This window comes from Hippopotamus amphibius, chromosome 8, assembly GCF_030028045.1.
Source record: "Hippopotamus amphibius kiboko isolate mHipAmp2 chromosome 8, mHipAmp2.hap2, whole genome shotgun sequence".
Taxonomy (NCBI): domain Eukaryota; kingdom Metazoa; phylum Chordata; class Mammalia; order Artiodactyla; family Hippopotamidae; genus Hippopotamus; species Hippopotamus amphibius.
Genome location: NC_080193.1, coordinates 35,480,824 through 35,502,537, shown reverse-complemented (window position 1 = coordinate 35,502,537; position 21,714 = coordinate 35,480,824). Strand labels below are relative to the sequence as shown.

Here is a 21,714-nt window from a genome sequence, read left to right as displayed (position 1 = left end):
TACATTCCCAACAGCAAGAGAAGGACAACCTGCAGGCCAAACTTGGCTCACCACCTGTTAGTTCACGGAACATGGCCACGCCCAGGCCCATGTGGCTGCTTCACGCCATGGTGGCAGCGTTGAGCACAATGACAGACACTGTACGGCTGCTAAGACCAAAATACTTACCGACCTTTTAATGAAACAGGCTGCCAACCTGTGGCCAAGAGAACAGCCATCGTGCCTGACTTTTAATCCTCTCCCTAAAAAAGACAAGTTGCTAAAGGTCATGCCTTAACTGTGCCCTCATCCTCACTAACAAATGCAGGAAAGAGTCTGTTCCTTTCAGCATTTTCTTAAATTTTCTGATCAAGGAACAAGAAAAAAATGATTCTTAAGATGAAATTTGAAGATAAAGAAAATCCTGGAACTGTGACAAGTAATCATGAAGAAGGTAACTGAAAAATCTATAGATTTTGACATAGCATAAGCCCTAAAGGACTTCAAACACAAGGAGGCACCAGGAAAGAGGGAAGAATCCCAACAATGACACTGAGAGTCAGGGTATCCCAAGGTGGAAAGAACGCTCACTTCATCCAACCACCAGAAACATCCAAAAATCTGATTAAGTTAGTCTTAGCCTGAAGAACTTCCCACACTGGGGAATCTGCTGCTTCCTCAGGCATCTTGCAGATATGTTAGGACATGCTTTCCTACACCGAGGTGAAATCTGTATAACTCAAAATCTCACTGACCTAACTCTACTCTGAGGCTATTAAAAAACAAGTTACTTAACTTCCTGTGTCACATCACAGCTCTTCAGATAATCCTGAGATTACTGATCCTCAGTTACAACTTTGTCTCTAGACCCCTCACCACACTCATTCTCTTCTCAAACCACTTTCGTTTTCCTAAGTCACTTTCATCTCTCTGACTTTTTAATACTATGTTTGGATCTCTCCTTCTAAGCCCTTTCAGTTAATACAGCAGAGCTGTTTCAGCAGCCACACCTCATACTCCATTTACAAATTCTCAAACATTTTTTTACACGTGCTTGTTACATTCTACCTCCCGATCCTAATCCTACATTTGTGTCAGACTTGTCATAATATATATTCTTAAATCCAAGCCACCATTCCAGCCTGTCAGTCTTCATGGATCCTGATTCTGCCTTTCAGTCTGTACTTCCCAGCTGTCACCATCTGAAAGTTCCAGTAACACAGGAGATCTACAATACTGCTACAGTGGGACAGGTCCAAATTTCCTGGGGGCCAAGGTTTTGTCATTCTTCCGTGGATTCCCCACAATACTTATTAATTGATATCCTATAAAAAGTAAACAATAAACAGTTTTGTAGAACTGAATCAACAGTGTACGGGTTCTCAAGTGACCGAATCAACCCTGATGCAGGTCTTGAGGGGCAGGAGAGCGCTCTACAGTGGGTTCTCAAGACACGAGCCTGAAGTCCATTCTGCTGTCAGCAGTGCTAGTCTGCAAGCCTAATGATTCTGTGGCTGGCTTAGAGCTTCTCAGTTACCCAATTGTTAGAGCTAGTCATCTGACAACTGACACTCTGTTTTAGGACAATATATTTTATTTACTGTAGTCTTTTCATCCTAAAAGTAGTTAGTAAAGCTGACATCAAGATTAATTTGCATTCCTTAAGCAAACATCAGCTGTTGATGGCAGAGGTAGAGAAATGAGAGTGGATTAAACGTATGTCATATAAATAAAACATGAATCAACTCAAGAACTACGATGCTGCTACCATATCAGCAAACAGAGGACGTGCAGCCATCCAGCCACCACGTTACAGCCCCAGACGGTGAGCGGTGGGGGGCTCAGGATGGAGAGAAACGGGCTGTCCCTGTCAAGCCTCAACCACTGCAGTCACCCCCAACAGTGCACCCCGAGGAGACTCAGGATGAGAAAGCACAGGATCCTGGCCTCAGATCAAAGGAATGATTTCACTGAGCCCAGACTCTTGCCTCTTCCCACACGTAGAAAAGTGCTAAATTCCTTAATGTGAGATGCCTGGTTTTCTTTTAGTAACAGTAATCTCTTGATGTTCCAACTACCTGGCCTTTGTTGCAAAAATCCCTATATATCCTGGCTCGCGCTAGCCTCTTCGGAGCAGTCCCTCAGAGTTATTTGAGATGCTGTCTCCCGGGCTTGAAATCCTAAGAAAGTTCACCAAATAACACATCTCTCTCAACTTTTAGGTTGTGCTTTTTTTCAATTGACAACTTGTATACAGCCTAGTTGAAGAGTGAAGGTAAGGTAGTCTGATATCCCCCATTCATTAGTACAGTCCTGAATTCTTCCCTGGTACCCCTGCCTGGCACTGAATGAGCCCTCATCAAGTATGAACTGCTATGTTCCTAGCTATGTGAGTCCCAAAATACCCCTTGACGGCATACCACCCTTTACCTAACCCACTCTCTTACTCACTTTCCTACCCTAAACCCACACTTGTACCCCTTTTTTCCAAGGCTTCAAAATGAATTTAACAGACCCCCTGGTTTAGAGGCTCAGTTAAATTATAGCAACATGTTCAGGGAATTTTGCAGAAGAATGAAGCAGCTGTTCAATGAATTCCCAGTGTAACAGTCACCCTTCCTCTCCCCACCTCTCCAACCCCACCAGGATTTACCAGGATTCATTCTTCTTTAGGATCACTCCAGGCCTCCACTAAATTTTTCTCAAATTAATTGTCAACCATGTAAAGCTTTCAATTAACCCTTCTGTCTCCAATCCCGCATTCCTCTACCTTACAGAAACAGTAAAAAAAACTGACAACGTGAAAGAAACAGACCAATATAATTGAAACATATTGAGGGGTCAAAAAAAAGGAAAGGCTTTCTGAAATTGAATCAGCTTCTAAAAGACATTTCTAAGAAAAAACATAATAGAAGGGAAAAAAAAAAAAAGCCTTGGATTCAAAAGGACAATGTTAACAATGACTGTTTAAGAAAGAAGAACGTCACTCTGTGCTCCATACTGGTCTCTGAAGAAACTCCAGCTAGTTATCAAAGGATGAAAGAGCACTGCAAGTCACACGTTCCCCTTTCCTCTTTAAACCAACCAAAACAAAATTCGTTTAACAAGGATGGGCTGGGCTGCAGCAAAATAAAGAATTAATAACCATATCACTTTTGACTGCTTAAAAAAAAAATGAGATGGCCTTATAAGTTCTTAACGTTGCTGCTCAAGTTTCCTCTTAAACATCCACAAATGTCACCTTTTAAAAGATAAAACAGATTTATAAGCGTTGAGCACAGATTTCCCAGTGAAAGAAAAGAAAAAGTACTAGCTTTGGATGGAAAAGAGTTCTGGGAGGTCTGGAGCTCTGTGACAGGCAAGCAAAGGAGGAATGTGAATACCTGGTTGCTGATGTTAACATCCCTGTTGGGATGAGGGGCTGGCAAAGGACTGCTTTCCATTTCAAGGTGTTTGAGCTTCTCTGAAGCATCTTTTAATGCTGGAAGAAAAAAAAAAAAAGGCAAAACAGATGCTTAGTCTGCCGGGCTGTCACAGCCGTGCGAGGGTGCAGACTTAGGCTTTTGCCACACCACCCCCAACCCCAGTTACCATCAATTACAGGAAATAATCCAGATCACTACGGAACAGCTATTCCTTCTACAACCAGGAAACTCTCCATTAATTTGATTAAGAGTGAACCTAGGAACATCGCCCTGAATCTGCTCTGCTCCTAAAAAGCCACTGGATGTGGAATCTCCATGGCATGTGTGGCTAAGAAAGCTCACCAGCCAAGAGAGTGAAAGAAAAGGCACAAAGCACCTGTGACAAGACCCTTCCTTCCTAAGCACAGTCCAAGCTCCTCCTGCAAACCTCAGCACTTGGCTGTGTCCTTTCCTTGGCCCTGACTACACACGGCCTGAAACTAAACTTACATGGAGCAAACTGATGAAGAACACACATTTATTCACTCACTGACTCAACATACTACATACTGGTAACATCAGGTGCGATGTGGGACAAGCATTTTATCTTCACTACATGCCACCAGGCTGCAAAACACGTTATAAATAAAATCCTCCAACCACTGAAAAGATGATACATTAAATACGATTTAGCTTTAAATGAATTCTATTTAAATTAACAATTATTAGTTGTAGTAATCTTATTTTGCAGGGACCAATTTGGTAGGAGTTTGAATTTTCACACTGTCCACTTGACAAAAAAGCTGTTGAATGCCTAATAATTTTTATATTATCAGGTAGAAGAAGGGAGGGAAAAACTATAAAATCATTTCCTCTTGGTCAAAGGGATCTTCTAAAAGTGTCCATCAGTTAACTCTTGGCTACACTTAGAATGAGATGCGGAACTTTTAAGAAATACTGATTCCCAGAGCTAACTGCAGAACAATATCAGATTTGTGAAAGTAGTTTTCTGGTATTGGTAGTTTTTAAAACTCTCCAGGTGATTTTAATGTACAACCCAAACTGAGACTCACTAATTCAGCATTAAATATCAAAGTCCTCCATACTCGTTTATTTACTTAACTGACACCTTCCATTCTTCTTATGCTTCAATTTGACAGTAAATTTTAACATGATGATGCTGGGACCACAATGCTTTAGCTTATGTTGTTAAATTACTACTGTTGGGTCTTGGTGGTGGCAGGGAATTGATTGAAATAAAGCTTCTTCTGCTACTGTGTTTGGCTGAGAAACATCCTGAGATTGCAGGATAAACTTTTTTTTTTAAGGTTACTATTTATTTAACTACTTACCTAAATCAATCAGTATTTTGACATTACAACCAAAAGAAAGTACAGAATAAATTGGATACCAAGATTGTAAGACCTTAATTCTTAACATCAAAACACTCTATTTTCATTGACTGACTGAGCAAATGTTATATCTAAGCTGAATAAGTCTTATTAATGAAACCCCTACACGATGCAAGAATTTCTTCTGCCACAACCTCAAGAGCATCTAAGCTCTACTTGAATATCTTCTGTACTGAGGGACCCACTCACTGTAAAATGTCTATTTCTGATATATGGCAGAAACAGTTTAAAAAATTCTCCGCAAACTGATTTCAAATCTGCTTCCCTATACTTTTAAATTGCTGATTTAAGATTCACTAATAAGGCAACATAAAATAAATTCTTTGATATAATAGGCTTTCAAATATTTGAGTTGTTACATCTCATTCGGTCTTGTCTTTTCTAGGCATACCTAGTTTGTTCTTCCAAGTTGCTCAAAACCAATACAATTTCCTAGAAAGTATGTACTAAATAAATGTTGTTTGTTAATATAACATTACTGCAGCACTGAAGGGATTTTAAACACTTTTAAAATCCATATACTGGACATAAAATGAAATGAAAATAAAGTTAATGTTACCATCCTATAAAAGCGACTATTTTACTTTAACCTTGATAATATTTCATTTTAAGCTAGTCTTGCTTCTGGCTGAACGTAAATCCTGATGGTCTCGGTTTGTTATATCTCACATCTTTATAGTGACAAAGAGCGATCATTTCTAACAAGAGACGGGGTCAGGGAAGGGCTGTGAAAACTGGAAAATAACCAAAAGAAATTGTTGCAAAGAAAGTATATGATGGGATGAACTGGGAGACTAGGAATGCCATATATACATTACTAATAAGAAAAAAAATATCAAGTTGTACACTTTAAAAAAAAATTAGTGCTTAAATATTAGAATACAAAACAATAAATGTATGCTAAGGCATAGCAAAAAAAAAAAAACATATATGAGAAATATGGGCATTCCTTGGAGAAACTGTGGGTTCAGCTCCAGATCACAGCAATAATGTGAGTCACGTTTCCCAGTGCATATAAAAGTTATGTTTGCAGGACTTCCCTGGTGGCGCAGTGGTTAAGAATCTGCCTGCCAATGCAAAGGACATGGGTTTGATCCCTGGTCCAGGAAGATCCCATATTCTGGGGAGCAACTAAGCCTGTATGCCACAACTACTGAGCCTGCACTCTAGGGTCTATGTGCCACAACTACTGATCCTGCACGCCTAGAGCCCATGCTCCACAACAGGAGAAGCCATAGCCATGAGAAGTCCTCGCACAAGTAGCCCCTACTAGCCTCAGCTAGAGAAAAGCCCACATGCAGCAATGAAGACCCAATGCAGTCAAAAAATAATAAAGTTCTCTTAAAAGTTACGTTTGCACTACACTGCAGTCAATTAAGTATGCAATAGCATTATGTCTAAAAAATAATGTACATACTTTAAAAATACTTTACTGCAGGGGGCACAGGTTGGAGCCCTGGTTCTGGAAGATCCCACATGCTGCGGAGCAACTAAGCTCGTGTGCCACAACTACTGAGCCTGCACTCTAAAGCCCTCGAGCCACAACTACTGAGCCTGTGTGCCACAACTACTGAAGCCCACGTGCCTAGAAGCCCATGCCCCTCAACAAGAGAGGCCACCACAATGAGAAGCTTGCACACCACAACGAAGAGTAGCCCCCACTCGCCACAACTAGAGAGGGCCTGTGCGCAGCAACTAAGATCCAACGCAGGCAATAAATAAACAAACAAATAAATTTAAAAATTTATTAAAAAAAAACTTTATTGCTAACAAATACTAACCATCATCTGATAATGTAGGGTTGCCACAAACCATTTTGTAAAAAACACAGTACCTGCAAAGTGCGATAAAACAAAGTATGCCTGGAGTAATGCAGATGTTTTCTTAACTCAATGACTATTACTTTAAAAAAAAATTAGAACATTATTCTGAAATTATCAACATAATAAATCAAAGCTAATTTTTGTTTCCCTGACCTCAGACTCAGAAGCACAATTTAAATATGGTACATGTCAATAAAAACATAAGCATGACATATCAGAACATCTGTATAACTGTGTATTTGTAGTGGTTACTTCTGGAACAAAAGAACAAATTTCTAATGCCAGTTACCAGCAGTACTTCAGCATATTCTATGAAGCAGAAGCACTGTGCAACTTTTCATTAACACTTCTTTCTAAATTACTAAATACTATTGCTAAATCCTACACTCCTCAGAGAAAACGGCATACTCATTGGCAATTTTCAATAAATTGTTAAAAGATGGTGTCTAATTTTAGCAACAGAAATCAAAATTGGCAAGAGCCACATAAACATAAGCTGCTTTTAAATGAACAGACACTGAGTTTCAACAGAAAGCTCCTGTTTAAAGCCAGTTTACGCTTTAATATCAAACCAAAGTCACAAATATACAGAAAATTTCAACATGCATTTCATTGTTTCCTCTTAATCTTTTTAAAAGTTAAGGAAAGAAGCATTCTTTCTGGATTATTTTTCTGGGTCTGGGTAACAACAGCCCTCATTAATAACAAAATACTATCTGTGTATGAATGAAACGTCCAACATTCATTCAATCCTGTGCCCTAGAAAACCTCTAAGGAACCTTTTTTACTCAATTCTCATTCAAGAAACAAAGTAAAAAGCAAATTTGAAAATTCAAAAATATTTAAGGACTTATAAATGATACACATGTTTAATGGTCTCAATTATGTGATCTTAAATACTTCAATGGACCCTTAAGGCAAAAAGGCATAACTATTCTACATTAAAATTTCAGATTCAACTACTGCATAAAATATTCTTGGAGGAACTGACTTAAACAGCTCATTTCAAAGGGAGGTAGACTAGGGCAAGGTCACTGATGTTACACAAAACGTTTACTTACTCCTGGATGCACCTTCAGGCCCCTCTAATCCAGCCTGCCTGATGGCTGTGCTCACTTCACCTGGAGCTTGGGCTGTGTCCATGGTGTCAGGTACCCCAACTACATCATCAACGGTTGTTTCCAGTAAGTCTGGACTATCTAGCAAATCAATCTTCAGAGGCAAGCTATAAAGGTAACAGAAAACTTAACTTAAACCAAGAAATTTATCAGGAAAAGAATTTAAAATACTAACAAAAATCTCTGTTGGAAAAAAATTTATTTATAAGTTTGCATCCTGGACTTCCTAGGTGGCGCAGTGGTTAAGAATCCCCTGCCAATGCAGGGGACACAGGTTCGATCCCTGCTCCAGGAAGATCCCACATGCCGTGGAGCAACTAAGCCCATGCACCACAACTACTGAGCCCATGTGTCACAACTACTGAAGCCCACGCGCCTAGAGCCCATGCTCTGCAACAAGAGAAGCCATGGCAATGAGGAACCCACGCACCACAACGAAGAGTAGCCCTCACTCGCCGCAACTAGACAAAGCCCGTGCGCAGCAATGAAGACCCAACAAGGCCAATAAATAAATAAATAAAGTTTATTTTAAAAAAGTTTGTATCCCAAGTGGTTATTCATCTGTCAAAAACCCTTCCCGCAGATCCTCTTCCATCCAAGACAGAGTAAAAGGGACTGAATTTAGCTTCCCAACTGAAATAACCTAAGGGGAAAACAATAAACAATTTTAAAGACATAAGACATCAGACAACAAAAGGCAGTGATTCTGGGATTTGGAAAACAAATGAGGAGCCCTATGCTTGATTTGAGAGAATCTCCATGTCGTGGTGCAGAGAAAGTACAGAGAGGCAGAGCACAGAGCCCCCCTTGGCTGAGAGTTCACAGGACAGTGTACCAGATAGGAGAGAGGAGCACTGCAAGGAGAGAATCCTGGAGGTCTGTGGAGGCCGCCCTCAAGTACACAGCAGAGCACTGATCAGGGAACATGTGTAAGGAAACTGAGGTTGGGTCAGAACTAGTGGCACTCACATTGGGCCACAGTGCCCCTCTCCACAGACAGCATGTAAAAACACATAATTCAAGGGCATTTAGTATTAGGAAGGTCCTGCCTCTGTAGTGGAGAATAAAACCCAGACAGAGCACGGCAACAAACCCACTTAACATACCATAAAAGTAAGACTTGAAAGGATCAAACTGTTTTCAAGTAACTTAACTGCATCCCAAAACAAAGTTCAAGAAGACTGATAGGAATACAAAGTGATGTGGTGTCCAACAAAGTAAATTTCACAATGTCAGGCATCCAAGTCAAAGATTACCAGGAATACAAAGAGGCAGAAAAAGACATCCCATACTAAAGAGCATAATCAATCAATGGAAACTGACAGATGTTAGAATTAGCAGAGAAAGACCCAAATCAAGCTTCCAGAGATGAAAACTACAGTATGTGAGATGAAAAATATATTGGATGAGATGGACAGCAGATTACATTTTAGAAAAGATACTGAATTTAATGGTACAGCAATAGAAACTATCCAAAATAAAACACACAGGGAAAAAGGAATCCCCCAAATGAAAGGAATATCAGTTATTCTTTGTGGGACTTGAAGCAACCTGTTGTATGAATAATTGGAGTCCCACAGTGGTGTGGGACAGAACAAGTATCTGAAGAAAAATATGGCTGATGTATTTACAAATCTGATGACAACTAGAAACCCACAGATCCAAGAATTTCAGGAAACCCTAAACACAAAAAACATGAAGAAAACTACACCAAAGCACAAAGCACATAACCACACTGCTTAAAACAATGATGAAAAGAAAAACTTAAAAGCAGCCAAAATGTTATATATTCAAAGGATAAGGATAACAGCAGGTTTCTTATCAGAAATAATGCAAACTAGAGGACAGTGGAGGAGTATCTTAAAAGCATTGAAAGAAAAAAGCCTACCAACCCAAATTTTATAACCAGCCAAAAAGCTTTCAAAAACAAAGGAAAACCTAGGTCTATCCCAAAGAAAAGTAAAAACAAACATCAACACAAAAATGTGTGCACAAATGCTCATGGCACCATTATTCATAATAGTCAAAAACATGGAAACAACCCAAATGCCCATCAACTGAGAAATGGATAAATAAAATCTGGTATCCCCACAGAGTGGCACAGTAACCGGCAGTGAAAGGAATGAAGTACTGACAGAGGCTAGGACCCCAGGAAACATAATGTTAAGGGGAAAACCAGACACTCGTATGAGTCCACTTATATGAAATGTCTAGAAGAGGCAAATCCACAGACACAGAAAGTAGATCTGTGGTCTCCAGGAGCTAGAGAGGAATGAGGACTGACTGCTGTGGTGTAAGGTCTGAAGTTAAGATTCAACAGTAAGGGCTACCTGGACATCCTTGAGCCTCATGGAGCCCCCAAAGGCTGAACCATGAGTTTCCCCACTCTCACCAGATATGCCCTCCCAGTGAAAAAGGCTCCCCATCAACTGTACCAGCTGCATTCTACCAGGTTCTTAACCTAACAAGCTTCACTTACCTGCTAGCCTGTGAAATTATTCAGAAAAGCCAACCATATCCCCTGGTGGGAACCAGAGGTCAATTCATTCTCATGTCCCTATAAAGCCTGCCTCCCAAAGCCCATGTTTGTTCACTTCGCTCCCGAGAGAAACACATATGTGGCCCCATCGTTACAAGGCTTCCTCTTCCCGTGAGCCACGAGTATATGTGTCTAATAAACTGCTATCTCGCCTGTCCAGGGCTGAGTGTTGTGTTTTTGGCCATCTTGTAGTATTTAGGGTGGGGGATCCCTCCCTCACCAAGTTGAAAAGGTGAGGAGAAGAACAACGGATAATGGGAATGGGGTCTCTTTTAGGGGGGCAAAGATGTTCTAAAGTAAAACTGTAGCAAAGGTTGCACAATTCTACGAATATGCTAAAAACACTGAATTGTCCACTTTAAATGGGTAAATGGCATAGTATGCAAATTATATCTTAATAAAGAAGAAAGACAAATAAAAGGAATTCATGACCAAAAGACCAGCACTAAAAAAATGTTAAAGGAAGACCTACAGGCAGAAGTAAAATGAACAATGTTATTATGGGGTCTAAAATACACACAAAAGTAAAATGCTTGACAAATGAAGTACAAAGGCTGGGAGGGGAGAAATGGAAGTACACTACTGTAAAGTTCTTATTCTACACATGAAATGGTACAGTATCTCGTGAAAGTACACTGTGATAAAATTGTACATGCTAAAGTAACCATTAAAGTAAAAAAAAAAGTTATAGCTAAGAAATAAAAAAAAAGACAACGGAATTTTTTAAAAAGCAGTTGATTAATGAAAAAAAAAAGAGGAAGATGGGAACAAGAAACATATGGGACAAATAGAAAATAAACAGCAGGATGATAGACCCAATCATATCAATAATCACATTAAAAAGAAATGGTATAAACATACCATTATTTTAAAAAATTCAGTCTGCACAGAGACTGTCAAAAATTGCCAATGCCAACTCTATTTCAAGTAATCATGGTGGGATACTGGAAAGAGTTTTCAATTGGCAGTAATTGCACCTTGGATAAACCTCATTGGCTACAATACTGCTGCTGTGCAAAGCCAAAACATACCAGTTTTCAAATGCAGAGATTGCCAGTTAATATTTAAAAAACCAAACGCAACTATGTGCTGCCTGCATGAAACACAATTCAAATATGAAGAAACAAATTAATTAATACAGATTAAAACTAAAAGGATAGAACAAGATATACCATGCTAACATTAGTCAAAAGAAAGCTGCAGTGAATACACTGATACCAAACTAGAGTTCAGAGCAAAGAACAGTACTTAAAATGAAGATGATCATTTCATAAGGATAAAGAGGTCATTTAATCAAGAGAACATAACAATCCTAAATATTTATGAACTTAATGACAGCACTTCAACATACATGAAGCCAAAACTGAAAGAAGTGCAAAAAATAATGGACAAATCAATTATGGCTGGGGATTTCAATACCCTTCTTACAATCAGTGAGAAAATCAGAAAATCAGTAAGGATATAGCACTAACCACCAACTTTACCTAATTGTCATTTAGAGAAAACTCCATCAAAAACATCAAAATACATGTTCTTTTCAAGTACACATAGAATAATCACTAAGACAGACCATATTCTAGGCCATAAAACAAGAGTCAATAAATTCAAAAGGATTCTAATCATACAAAGTATGTATGTTCTTTGACCAGAATATAATTAAATTAGAAATCCAAACCAGAAAGTTCCTTGGAAAATACCCAATATTTGGAAACTATATAATGTACTTCTACTAAATAATCCATGAATCAAAAAAGATATGAAAAGGAAAATTAGAAAATAATTTTGAACTAATGAAAATGAAAGCAAAACACACCCCAAAATTTGTAGGATGCCACTAAAGCAGTACTTAAGAGTAACACTTATAACATTAAACTTCTATATTAGGAAAGCAGAAAGTTGTCAAATCAATGACCTCAGCTTACATCTTGATAAACCAGAAAAAGAACAAATTAAATGCAAAGGAAAAGGAAGGTAGGAAATAATTAAGATAAAAGAGAAAAATAATAGAAAAAATGAATTAAGCTGAGAGCTAATTCTTTGAGAAGATCAATAACTTCTAGGTAGACTGATGAAGAAAAAAGAAAGAATATATATTTACAACATCAGGGATCGGAAGAGTAACATCACTACAGATACTAATATGGTATAAGGGAATGTTATGAACTTTATGCCAATAAATTCAACAACTTAGATAATATGCAAAAATTCCTCGAAAGCCACAAACTACTGAAGCTCACTCCAGGAAAACAGAAAATCTGAACAGACACAGAAGTATAGAAACTGAATCAGTAATTTAAAAATCTTCTTACAAAGAGAAGTTCGGGCCCTCCCTGGTAAATTCTATCAAATATTTAAAAGAAGAAATAATTCCTATCTTCAACAAACTATTTCACAAATAGAGGAAACGCAACATTCTCCAACTCATTCAATGAGCCCATTATTACCCTGATACTGGAGTCATACCAAACACATAACAAGAAATCAAGCAAGAAATAAAAAGGACTGTCCACCATGACGGAGTGGGATTTATCATAGGAATGCAAAGTTGGTTTAAGGTTTCAAAGTCAATTAATGTAACACTGCACATTAATAGAAAAAAAAACCACAATCATCTCAATAGATACAGAAAAAGCATTTGACAAAATCCAACAACACTCATAGCAAAAACTCTCAACAAACTAAATAGACAGGAACATCTTCAATCTGATAAAGGGAATCTACAAAAACTAATCAACAGTGACCATCACATTTAACGATGAATGACTGAACTCCTTCTCCTGTAAGTCAGAAACAAGACAACGATGTCCACTCTGACCACTTCTATTCAACAATATACTGGATGTTCTAAGAAGCGCAATAAGAAAGAAAAAGGCAAAGAATAGAAAAGTAAATTAAGGGTCCAAATTAGAAAGGAGGAGGTTTTTATGTGCAGATGATAGAATCCTATATGTAGAAAAGCCAATGGAATCCACAAAATGCTACCAGAAAATAATAAATGAGTTCAGCAAGATTGCAGGATACAAGATCAACATGCAAAAATCAATTATATCTATATACTAGCAACAAACAACAAAAAACTGACATTAAAACAATACCATTTACAATAGCATCAAAAACAATAACAACAGGAATAAATTTAATAAAGGATATGCAGGACTTACACACTTAAAACTATAATAAATAAAGGAGATCTAAATAAGTGGAAAGATTGAACACTACGTAAGTGTTCATGGATTGGAACACTTAATATTGTCAAGATGACACTCCTCCACAACGTGATCTATAAATTCAATGCACTCACTATCAAATACCCAGCAGGCTTTTTGTAGAAATTGACAAGCCAATCCTAAAATTTATATGACAATTCAAAAGAACTAGAATAGCCAAATGCATTCTGAAAAAGAACAAAGTTGGAGGATATATGCTACCTGATTTCAAAACTTGCCATAAAGCTGCAGTAACTAAAGACAGTGTGGTATTGGCACAAAAATAGGTATTTAAATCAACAGAACAAAATTGAGAGTCCACAGTTCCTTACATTTACGGCTGATTTTTGCCAAGACAAACCAATGGGAAAAGAACAGTCTTTCAACAAACAGTGGCAAGACAACTAGAAATACATGCAAAAATATGAATTTAGACCCTAGCCTCACACCATATATAAAAGTGAAATCAAAATGAGTAATTGACTGAAATATTAAGAGCTGAAACTGTAAATATTTGAAGAAAACATAGGAGAAAAAAATTTCTGTGATTTTGGGTTGGCAAAATATTCTTAGATATGACACCAAAGGTACCATGCAAAAAAGAAAAACTTGTAAGCTGGACTTCATCACAATGAAATGCTTGAGCTTCAAAAAAACACTATTATGAAAATGAAAAGAGAAGTCACAGATTAAGAGAACATTTCTGCAAATCACACACCTGATAAGGGATTGATATCCAACAAATACAGAAAACTTAAAACAATATTAAAAGGGCAAATAACCCACATAAAAGTGGGCAAAAGTTCAAACAGACATTTCTTCAGAAACAATCTATAAATAGCTGACAAGCACATGAAAAGATGCTCAACATCACTAGCCCTCAGGAAAATGCAAATCAAAACCACAAGGAAATACCACTATTCACCCTCTAACAGCTATAATCAAAAAGACAGAAAATAACAAGTGTTGGAGAGGATGTGGAGACCTGGAACACTCATGTATCTCCACTCCAGAAAAGTCTGCACATTTCTTAAAATTTAAAATATAAATTAACCACAGAACCCACCAATTTTCTTCCTAGGAGTCTATCCAAGAGAATCAATACTCCAGGACATGAACAGGAATGTTCATAACATTACTCACAGCCAGAACATGGAAACAATGCAAATTTCCAACAACTGCTGAACAGATAAACAAAATGTGGTATATCCATAAAATGGACTACTATTCAGCAGTTGAAAGGAGCACACTAGGACACGTGGATGAACCTCAAAAAACATTACGCTAGGTGAAAGCAACCAGACATAGCAACTTTACTCCAATAAAGATCTAAAAAAAAAAAAAATTCCATCTAGAAACCCAATGTATTCTATTTTAACAGTTTTTTAAAGACTTTCAACACAATTCATCTGCTGTGGCAAAACTCAAAGGTCATAAACATTTTATTTTGTTGATCTAATACTGAGTTAGGGTGAAGGAAAGAAAATGTCACTGTTCCATGCTTTCCTAGAGGAATGAAGGCCACGTTTTAATTATATACTCTGTGTCTGGGACCCAAATATGAAAAGAAATTATTTAGAAAACTGTTAAAAGAGACAGTAAGAGCAAAGAAAGAGAATTTCTTTGAAAGTCAAGAGATCTGTGTCCCATAGAGAATACATGGGTAGTTGCCAAGGGACAGGGGGTGGGAGAGGGTTGGAGTAGGAGTTTGGGATTAGCAGATATAAACTATTATACAGAGGATGGATAACAACAAGGTCCTACAGTAGAGCACAGGAAACTATATTCAATATCCTGTGGTAAACCACAATGGAAAAGAATATGAAAGAGAATGCATGTATATATATATATGTGTATATATACACACATATATACACATATTGTATATATATACATATGCATATATATACACATACACACACATATAACTGAGTCACTTTGCTGCACAGCAGTAATTAATGTTGTAATACAACTATACTTCAATAAAAAATAAATTTTAAAAAAAATGTAAAAAAAAAAAAAAAAAAAAGGGAGAGATGTGTCCCAATCCTATCTCTATACAACTGTAAGCAAGTTACTTTACCTTGATTTTCAAAATATGTTCTACAGAGCCCAAAGGATTCCACAGAATTATACAACTTACATAAAAAGTGGAAGAGGCGGTGGAGTTTTGGTCTCCCCATGGTAACTTTTCTTACGGGACTTAATTAATTTGCAATTCCCAGGTAAATTTAAATAGATGGCTTCTTCGCTAAAACGCATTTGGAAATCATTGGAGTAAAGGCACTTCAGGCACTTTTCATCTTTAACACTATAAAAATCTACTGATGTAAAACCATCTCATCAGCTCATTTTCAATCCTTTTTGTGCTGGTCCAATTGCTGTCCTTTCTAAGCGTGAATCAGTGCAACTTGTGAACTTTTTTTTTTTTTTTTTTTTTACAATAAACCGCATATATTTAAAGTGTACAATTTGATATTTTTTTTCTTATTAGTAATGTATACATGGCAATCCCAATCTCCCAATTAATCCCATCCCAACCCCCACCCCCGCTTTCCCCACTTGGTGTCCATATGTTTGTTCTCTACATCTGTGTCTATTTCTGTCTTGCAAACCAGTTGATTTGTACCATTTCTCTATATTCTGCATATATGTGTTAACATACAATATTTGTTTTTCTCTTTCTGACTCACTTCACTCTATATGACAGTCTCTAGGTCCATTCATGTCTCTACAAATGTCCCAATTTCGTTCCATTTTATGGCTGAGTAATGTTCCATTGTATATATGTGCCACATCATCTTTATCCATTCCTCTGATGATGGACATTTAGGTTGCTTCCATGTCCCGGCTATTGTAAATAGTGTTGCAATGAACACTGAAGTGCACGCGTCTTTTTGAATGATGGTGTTCTCTGGGTATATGCCCAGCAGTGGGATTGCTGGGTCATATGGTAGCTCTATTCTTAGTTTTTCAAGGAACCTCCATTCCGTTCTCCATAGTGGCTGTATCAACTTACATTCCCACCAACAGTGCAAGACACTATAAAAATCTATTGATGGGAGGGAATACGGGAATATGTGTATAAATACAGATGATTGAACTTGGTGTACCTCAAAAAAAAATCTATTGATATAAACCCATCTAATCAGCTCATTTTCAATCCTTCTTGTACTGGTCCAATTGTTATCCTTTCTAAGTGTGAATCAGTGCAATTTGTGAACCTTTAAAAAAAAAAAAAAGGTAAGAACATCAAAAGAAGAGATGGTGGTGGTGACAAGAGAAGAGATGAAAGAATGGCAGAATATTGGAACTTATTCAAGCTGGATGATGAGAATGTTGTGGTTTACCATATGTTGTACCTTTATATCATTTAGAAATTTTCATCAAAAAGTTTTAAAAATATGGATAGCAATATTTTTGGAAAAAAGAATGTGAGAACTGGTGGAAATTCATTTCCTGTAGTCCAAGCATGGACACATGACAGAAAAAAATTTTAACTACACCCCATGTGTCTTAATCCATTCAAGCTACTTTAACAGAAATACCACAGACTGTACGGCTTATTAACAGAACTTTATTTCTCCCTGTTCTAGAGGCTGCCAAGTCTTGCCGGCAGATATGGTGTGTCTGGTGAGGGTCCTCTTTTTAGTTCATAGACAACTGCTTTTCTGCTGTGTCCTCACATGGCAGAAGGAATGAGGGAGCTCTCTGGGGCCCCTTTTATAAGGGCACTAAGCCCACTCAAGAGGGCTTAAGCCACCTTCATGAAATCACCTCCCCTTACCTCCAAATACCATCATGTTGGGGATTAGATCTCAACATACGAATTTCGGGGAGACACACTCAGTCCATAGTGTTCAAGAGTAAGATTAAAAACCCAAAGAATCAGAAATGAAATAGAAGTCCATATATAAAAGAATGTTGAATTGTCTCAGAACTTCTGAAAAACAATGGTTAAAAAGTACCCAAATTCACATGCTAAAGTCTTCATGCCCACTACCTCAGACTGGGACCTCACTAGGAAACAGGACAGTTGCAGATGTAATCAGTTAAGTCAGGATGAGACCATACTGGAGTATGGTAGGCACTTAATCCAATGTGACTGATATTATTACAAAGGGGGAAAATACGGACACAGTTATATACCCAAGAAGGACGTGAAGATGAAAGCAGAGACTAGGCAATGCTTCTGCAATTCAGCCTGCCAACAAACCACAAGAAGCCAGGGGAGAGGCATGGAACAGAATCTTCTCACAGCCCTCAGAAGGAAGCACCCTGCCTACGCCTTGATCTCTTGGACTTTTGGCCTCTAGAATCGTGAGACAAAATTTCTGTTGTCTCCCAGCTGTAACAGCAGTCCTAGGAAACTAACACATCTCACATTCTAAAGATCTGAGCAGGACTTACTACAAAGAATCTAAGCGCACCGCATTATCCAGGCCATAAAGGAAAAGACGACATCCAAAGGGACATCTCGCAAGAGTATTCCAAGGACAAGAGAGCACCGACCTTTCTCTTTCCTTCCCCAGGACAGTAGGGCAGTGCAAAATCATGCTGAGTAAATGGGGGCTTTCAAAGAACCTGTGAAAGAGGAGGTTGGCGTCTTTGGGGGTGGGGTGGAGATTGCTGAGCATTAGAAGCCACTAAGCCAATGTCAGGTGTGGCGCTGGAAGAACTCTTAGGAAAATGTGATGCAGGAATCCGTAAGTTTGGAAGTATATGTAAACATATCTCCCATGTAGGGAAGTGCATCTCTTAGCATGGAGAGGTCCAAATTCCCAAGCTGACTGGAGCTTACCTTCATTACCTGGGGGTAAAGGCCAGCAGTTGGACAAGCTACATTTACAGTGTTTGGCAGGGCAAGAAAGTATAGATGCCCAGAGGACAAATCTGGAATAAATCACACATCAAAATGAGTAACTGGAGGTAGATGATAATATATTTTTAAAAATCCATGAGCCTACTAGCAACAAATTATTTCCTTGAAAAATGAGAGGAGAGGAAAGATCTCTTTTACAGAAGAATGCCCACGCATATTTGCAGAAAGAACTGCAATATCACATTGCAAATACCAAAGTAATAATAATTGAGTCAGGTAAAAATTATCAATGGATAATGCTAATTATAATGGTTTATGCTAAAACCACTAGATAAAAGACTTTAGGGAATAGGATATCCAGTCTTTTTTTTTCTTTGCAGTGGTGGAAACCTTTACTATGTTATTAGTGATAATAATAAAAGTTAACATTTCCTGAGCACTCACCACACTCCAGGCGTTAAGAGTATTATTACTTGGGGAAAAGCCCATGTAAGCCACATGCCAGCTTTATAAGGTTGGCATTATTATCCTCGTCCCTTTTTTTTTTAAGAACTTTTATTGAGATACAGTTAACATAAAATAAACTGCATATATTTAGAGTGTACTATTTGGTATCCCAATCTCCCAATTCATTCCCCCCCCCAACCCTCCCCACTTTCCCCATTTGGTGTCCATATGTTTGTTCTCTACATCTGGGTCTCTATTTCTGCCTTGCAAATGGGTTGATTTGTAGCATTTTTCTACATTCCGCATATATGTGTTAATATACGGTATTTGTTTTTCTCTTTCTGACTCATTTCACTCTGTATGACAGTCTCTAGGTCCATCCATGTCTCTACAAATGTCCCAGTTTCATTGCTTTTTACAGCTGAGTAATATTCCATTGTATATATGTACCACATCTTTTTTATTCCACTCAGTCTTAAAATGACACTCTGCAGATTAAAAGGGGAAAAGGTACTTTTACAGAGAAATCTGGTGGACATCGCCTTAACCAAAACATTAGTAAAAATGTTTAACTTGGATCTAATCATAAGATGACAATCACACAAATGTAAGTTGAGAGGTATTCTGCAAAGAAATTGGCATAGACTCTAAAAAAAGTCAATGTCACAAAAGGCAAAAAAGATTGGGGAAGTTTTCATGAGTAAAGAAACAGGCAAAATTAACAGCAATCTTGACTGCATCCTCAATCAGGCCAAAAAAAACAGCTATAGAGGGCACTTATTGAAACATTTGGAAAAATCTGAGTATGGACTATAAGATAATAGTGTTACAACAATGTTCAAATTTCAGAGTGTAGTAAATACATTACATACAAGACTGTCTTTGATTTTTGGAGATACATGCAAAAAGAAGTATTAAGGGATACAGTAATATCATGTCTGCATTGTGAACCTCAATTTATTCAGTGAAGAAAAAACAATGTCAGAAAATAGGCAAAATAGTAACAGGCAGAGAATCTAGGGGGAAAGGCATACAGCTGTTCATCCACTATTCTTTCAATTTTTCTGTGGGCTTGAAGTTTTCCAAAATAAAAAGTTAGGAGAAAAGACAAAAATCATGCACTTCCCTTGAGCCAAGTTCAAGTCCAGCTTGAAGCCCATTCAATGGAACTCCACCCACGAGGCAAGTCTCCCATGGCAAGATGACCCAAGCAATAAAAGCGTATTCACGGGCAAGAGCTGAGACAGGACAGGAATCCAGGAGAGAGTGTTGCAAACAGTGAAATATGAAGTATATTGCCTATGCCAGGAAAGTGATGGGTTCTATGAGGGCCTCTGAGAAAACATTCTAGTGTGTAGCACAAAAGAGCTGGCTCTTATGTTTATGCCATGACACCTAGCTGGATTAAAACAGCGTCATTCATGTCAGACTCTGCCCTTTTCCTCTTCCTTCTTCCTCAACCCTGAAAGCAAGCACCAAAAGAATAAGTGGGGAAAAGTAAAGATTAAAAGAAACACCCCCACTCCACGTATGGGGGAAGGGGAAATCTTTAAATTGGATATAAGACTGGAACTGGACTTTCTGTAACTTAAAGTATGCTTCAGTTACTAAAAATAAGATGATCCTTATATGTACAAATGATGTGCTAGAAAGGGAGGAGTTGACCTTGAAAAGATGAATACAGTAATTAAAATTTGAAAAATAAGGCAGAGGATCCAGATGTTGCCAAAAACAACAGTGATAAACTCCCAGTAGTGAACTGGGGCTCAAGTCAGGAGGAACTCAGGGAGCTGAGGGGGGATACAGTAACCAGGTCAAAAATCCAACTCCCTGGAGGCAATGAAACCTGAGACAGCCCCTGTGAGGCCGACTCACCCTGAACAGAGTCAGTGAACAGACTGACCCTGAGTGAACAGAGTCAGACTCACCCTGTGAGACCAGGGGACAGTATCTTCTAGACAAGAACAGAGGTGGAAAAAGTTCAAGTGTCAAGTCCAGTTTCAAAGGAAAAGAAAGTGCTTGCCTGCGATGAAGGGAAGAATTAGAAGTATCTGTGCAACCAACAATAACCAACCAGATGCTGGCTCAGTACTGAAGGCAGTTTCTCTGAAAGATCCTACCGTAAGATCTTCTTCAGAGCTGAGGATTCCAAAAAGTCATGCAGGGGCAATTTCCTGCCTTATAGGAAAGGGTGAGCACGGGAAGAAGAAAAGAAGAAAAACCCACTGAAAGAAAACAAGGCAAGTTGAACTCACAAACAAGAAATTACAAAGCATGTAAAGAAATCTGATGCTAAGACAGACAACCAAAGGAACCCAAGAAACAGGAGCATTTACAACTGAGGAAGTAGAAAGGATAACACAATCTGAAAAGGAGTTTAAAGTAAGTATATTAAATGTGCTGAAAGATATATAGGACAGAATCAATAAAACAGGGAAGGAACTTATGAAACCACAACAGTATATTCTGAGAAATGAGAAATTAATCATTAAATTAAACATCAGCAGAGGTGACACAATAGACTAGAAAGAGATAAAGAACTGTTGAATTAAAAGATAAAAATTAAGAAAACCACCAAGAAGGCACTAGATATAAAGACATGGCAAATATGAAAGATAGGAAATACAGAGACCAAAACAGACTAAAAGCTACAACATACATTTAATAGACACTGCAGAAGGGAAAGAGATAACAGAAGAGGGGCAATATTAGAGGAGATATGACTATCAATTTTTCAAAAGACATTCACACAGGATTAAGCACTGCACACTGAACATGCAAGATTTACTCCTGCTTTCTCATAAAACCACTCTAAAGGGACAGTATAAGGACACAAAATCACATTCACTCATAAGGAGTACATAAAGAGGGGAGGAAAAAAGCTGAAGGTAGTGGAACAGATGGACAAGTGGTCACTGATTAGAGAGACTGCAGAAAGCTAAACCCTCTCCAGCAGTAGGAAAA

General features: G+C 38.0%; 1 protein-coding gene and 1 non-coding gene across 2 annotated transcripts in view; both read right to left on the bottom strand.

The window, feature by feature from the left end:
* EPB41L5 (erythrocyte membrane protein band 4.1 like 5) overlaps positions 1-21,714 on the bottom strand; it is a 134,268-nt gene that overhangs the window by 34,977 nt on the left and 77,577 nt on the right. Inside the window, exons 18-19 of the mRNA XM_057744457.1 lie at positions 7,680-7,843; positions 3,363-3,460 (exon numbers count right to left, since the gene is read on the bottom strand). Coding sequence (XP_057600440.1) covers positions 3,363-3,460; positions 7,680-7,843 — 262 coding nt within the window. The remainder of the gene's footprint in view (positions 1-3,362; positions 3,461-7,679; positions 7,844-21,714) is intronic.
* Positions 11,157-11,297, bottom strand: LOC130859769 (U4 spliceosomal RNA). The gene has a single exon (XR_009055312.1). It is a non-coding gene; the product is annotated as a U4 spliceosomal RNA (small nuclear RNA).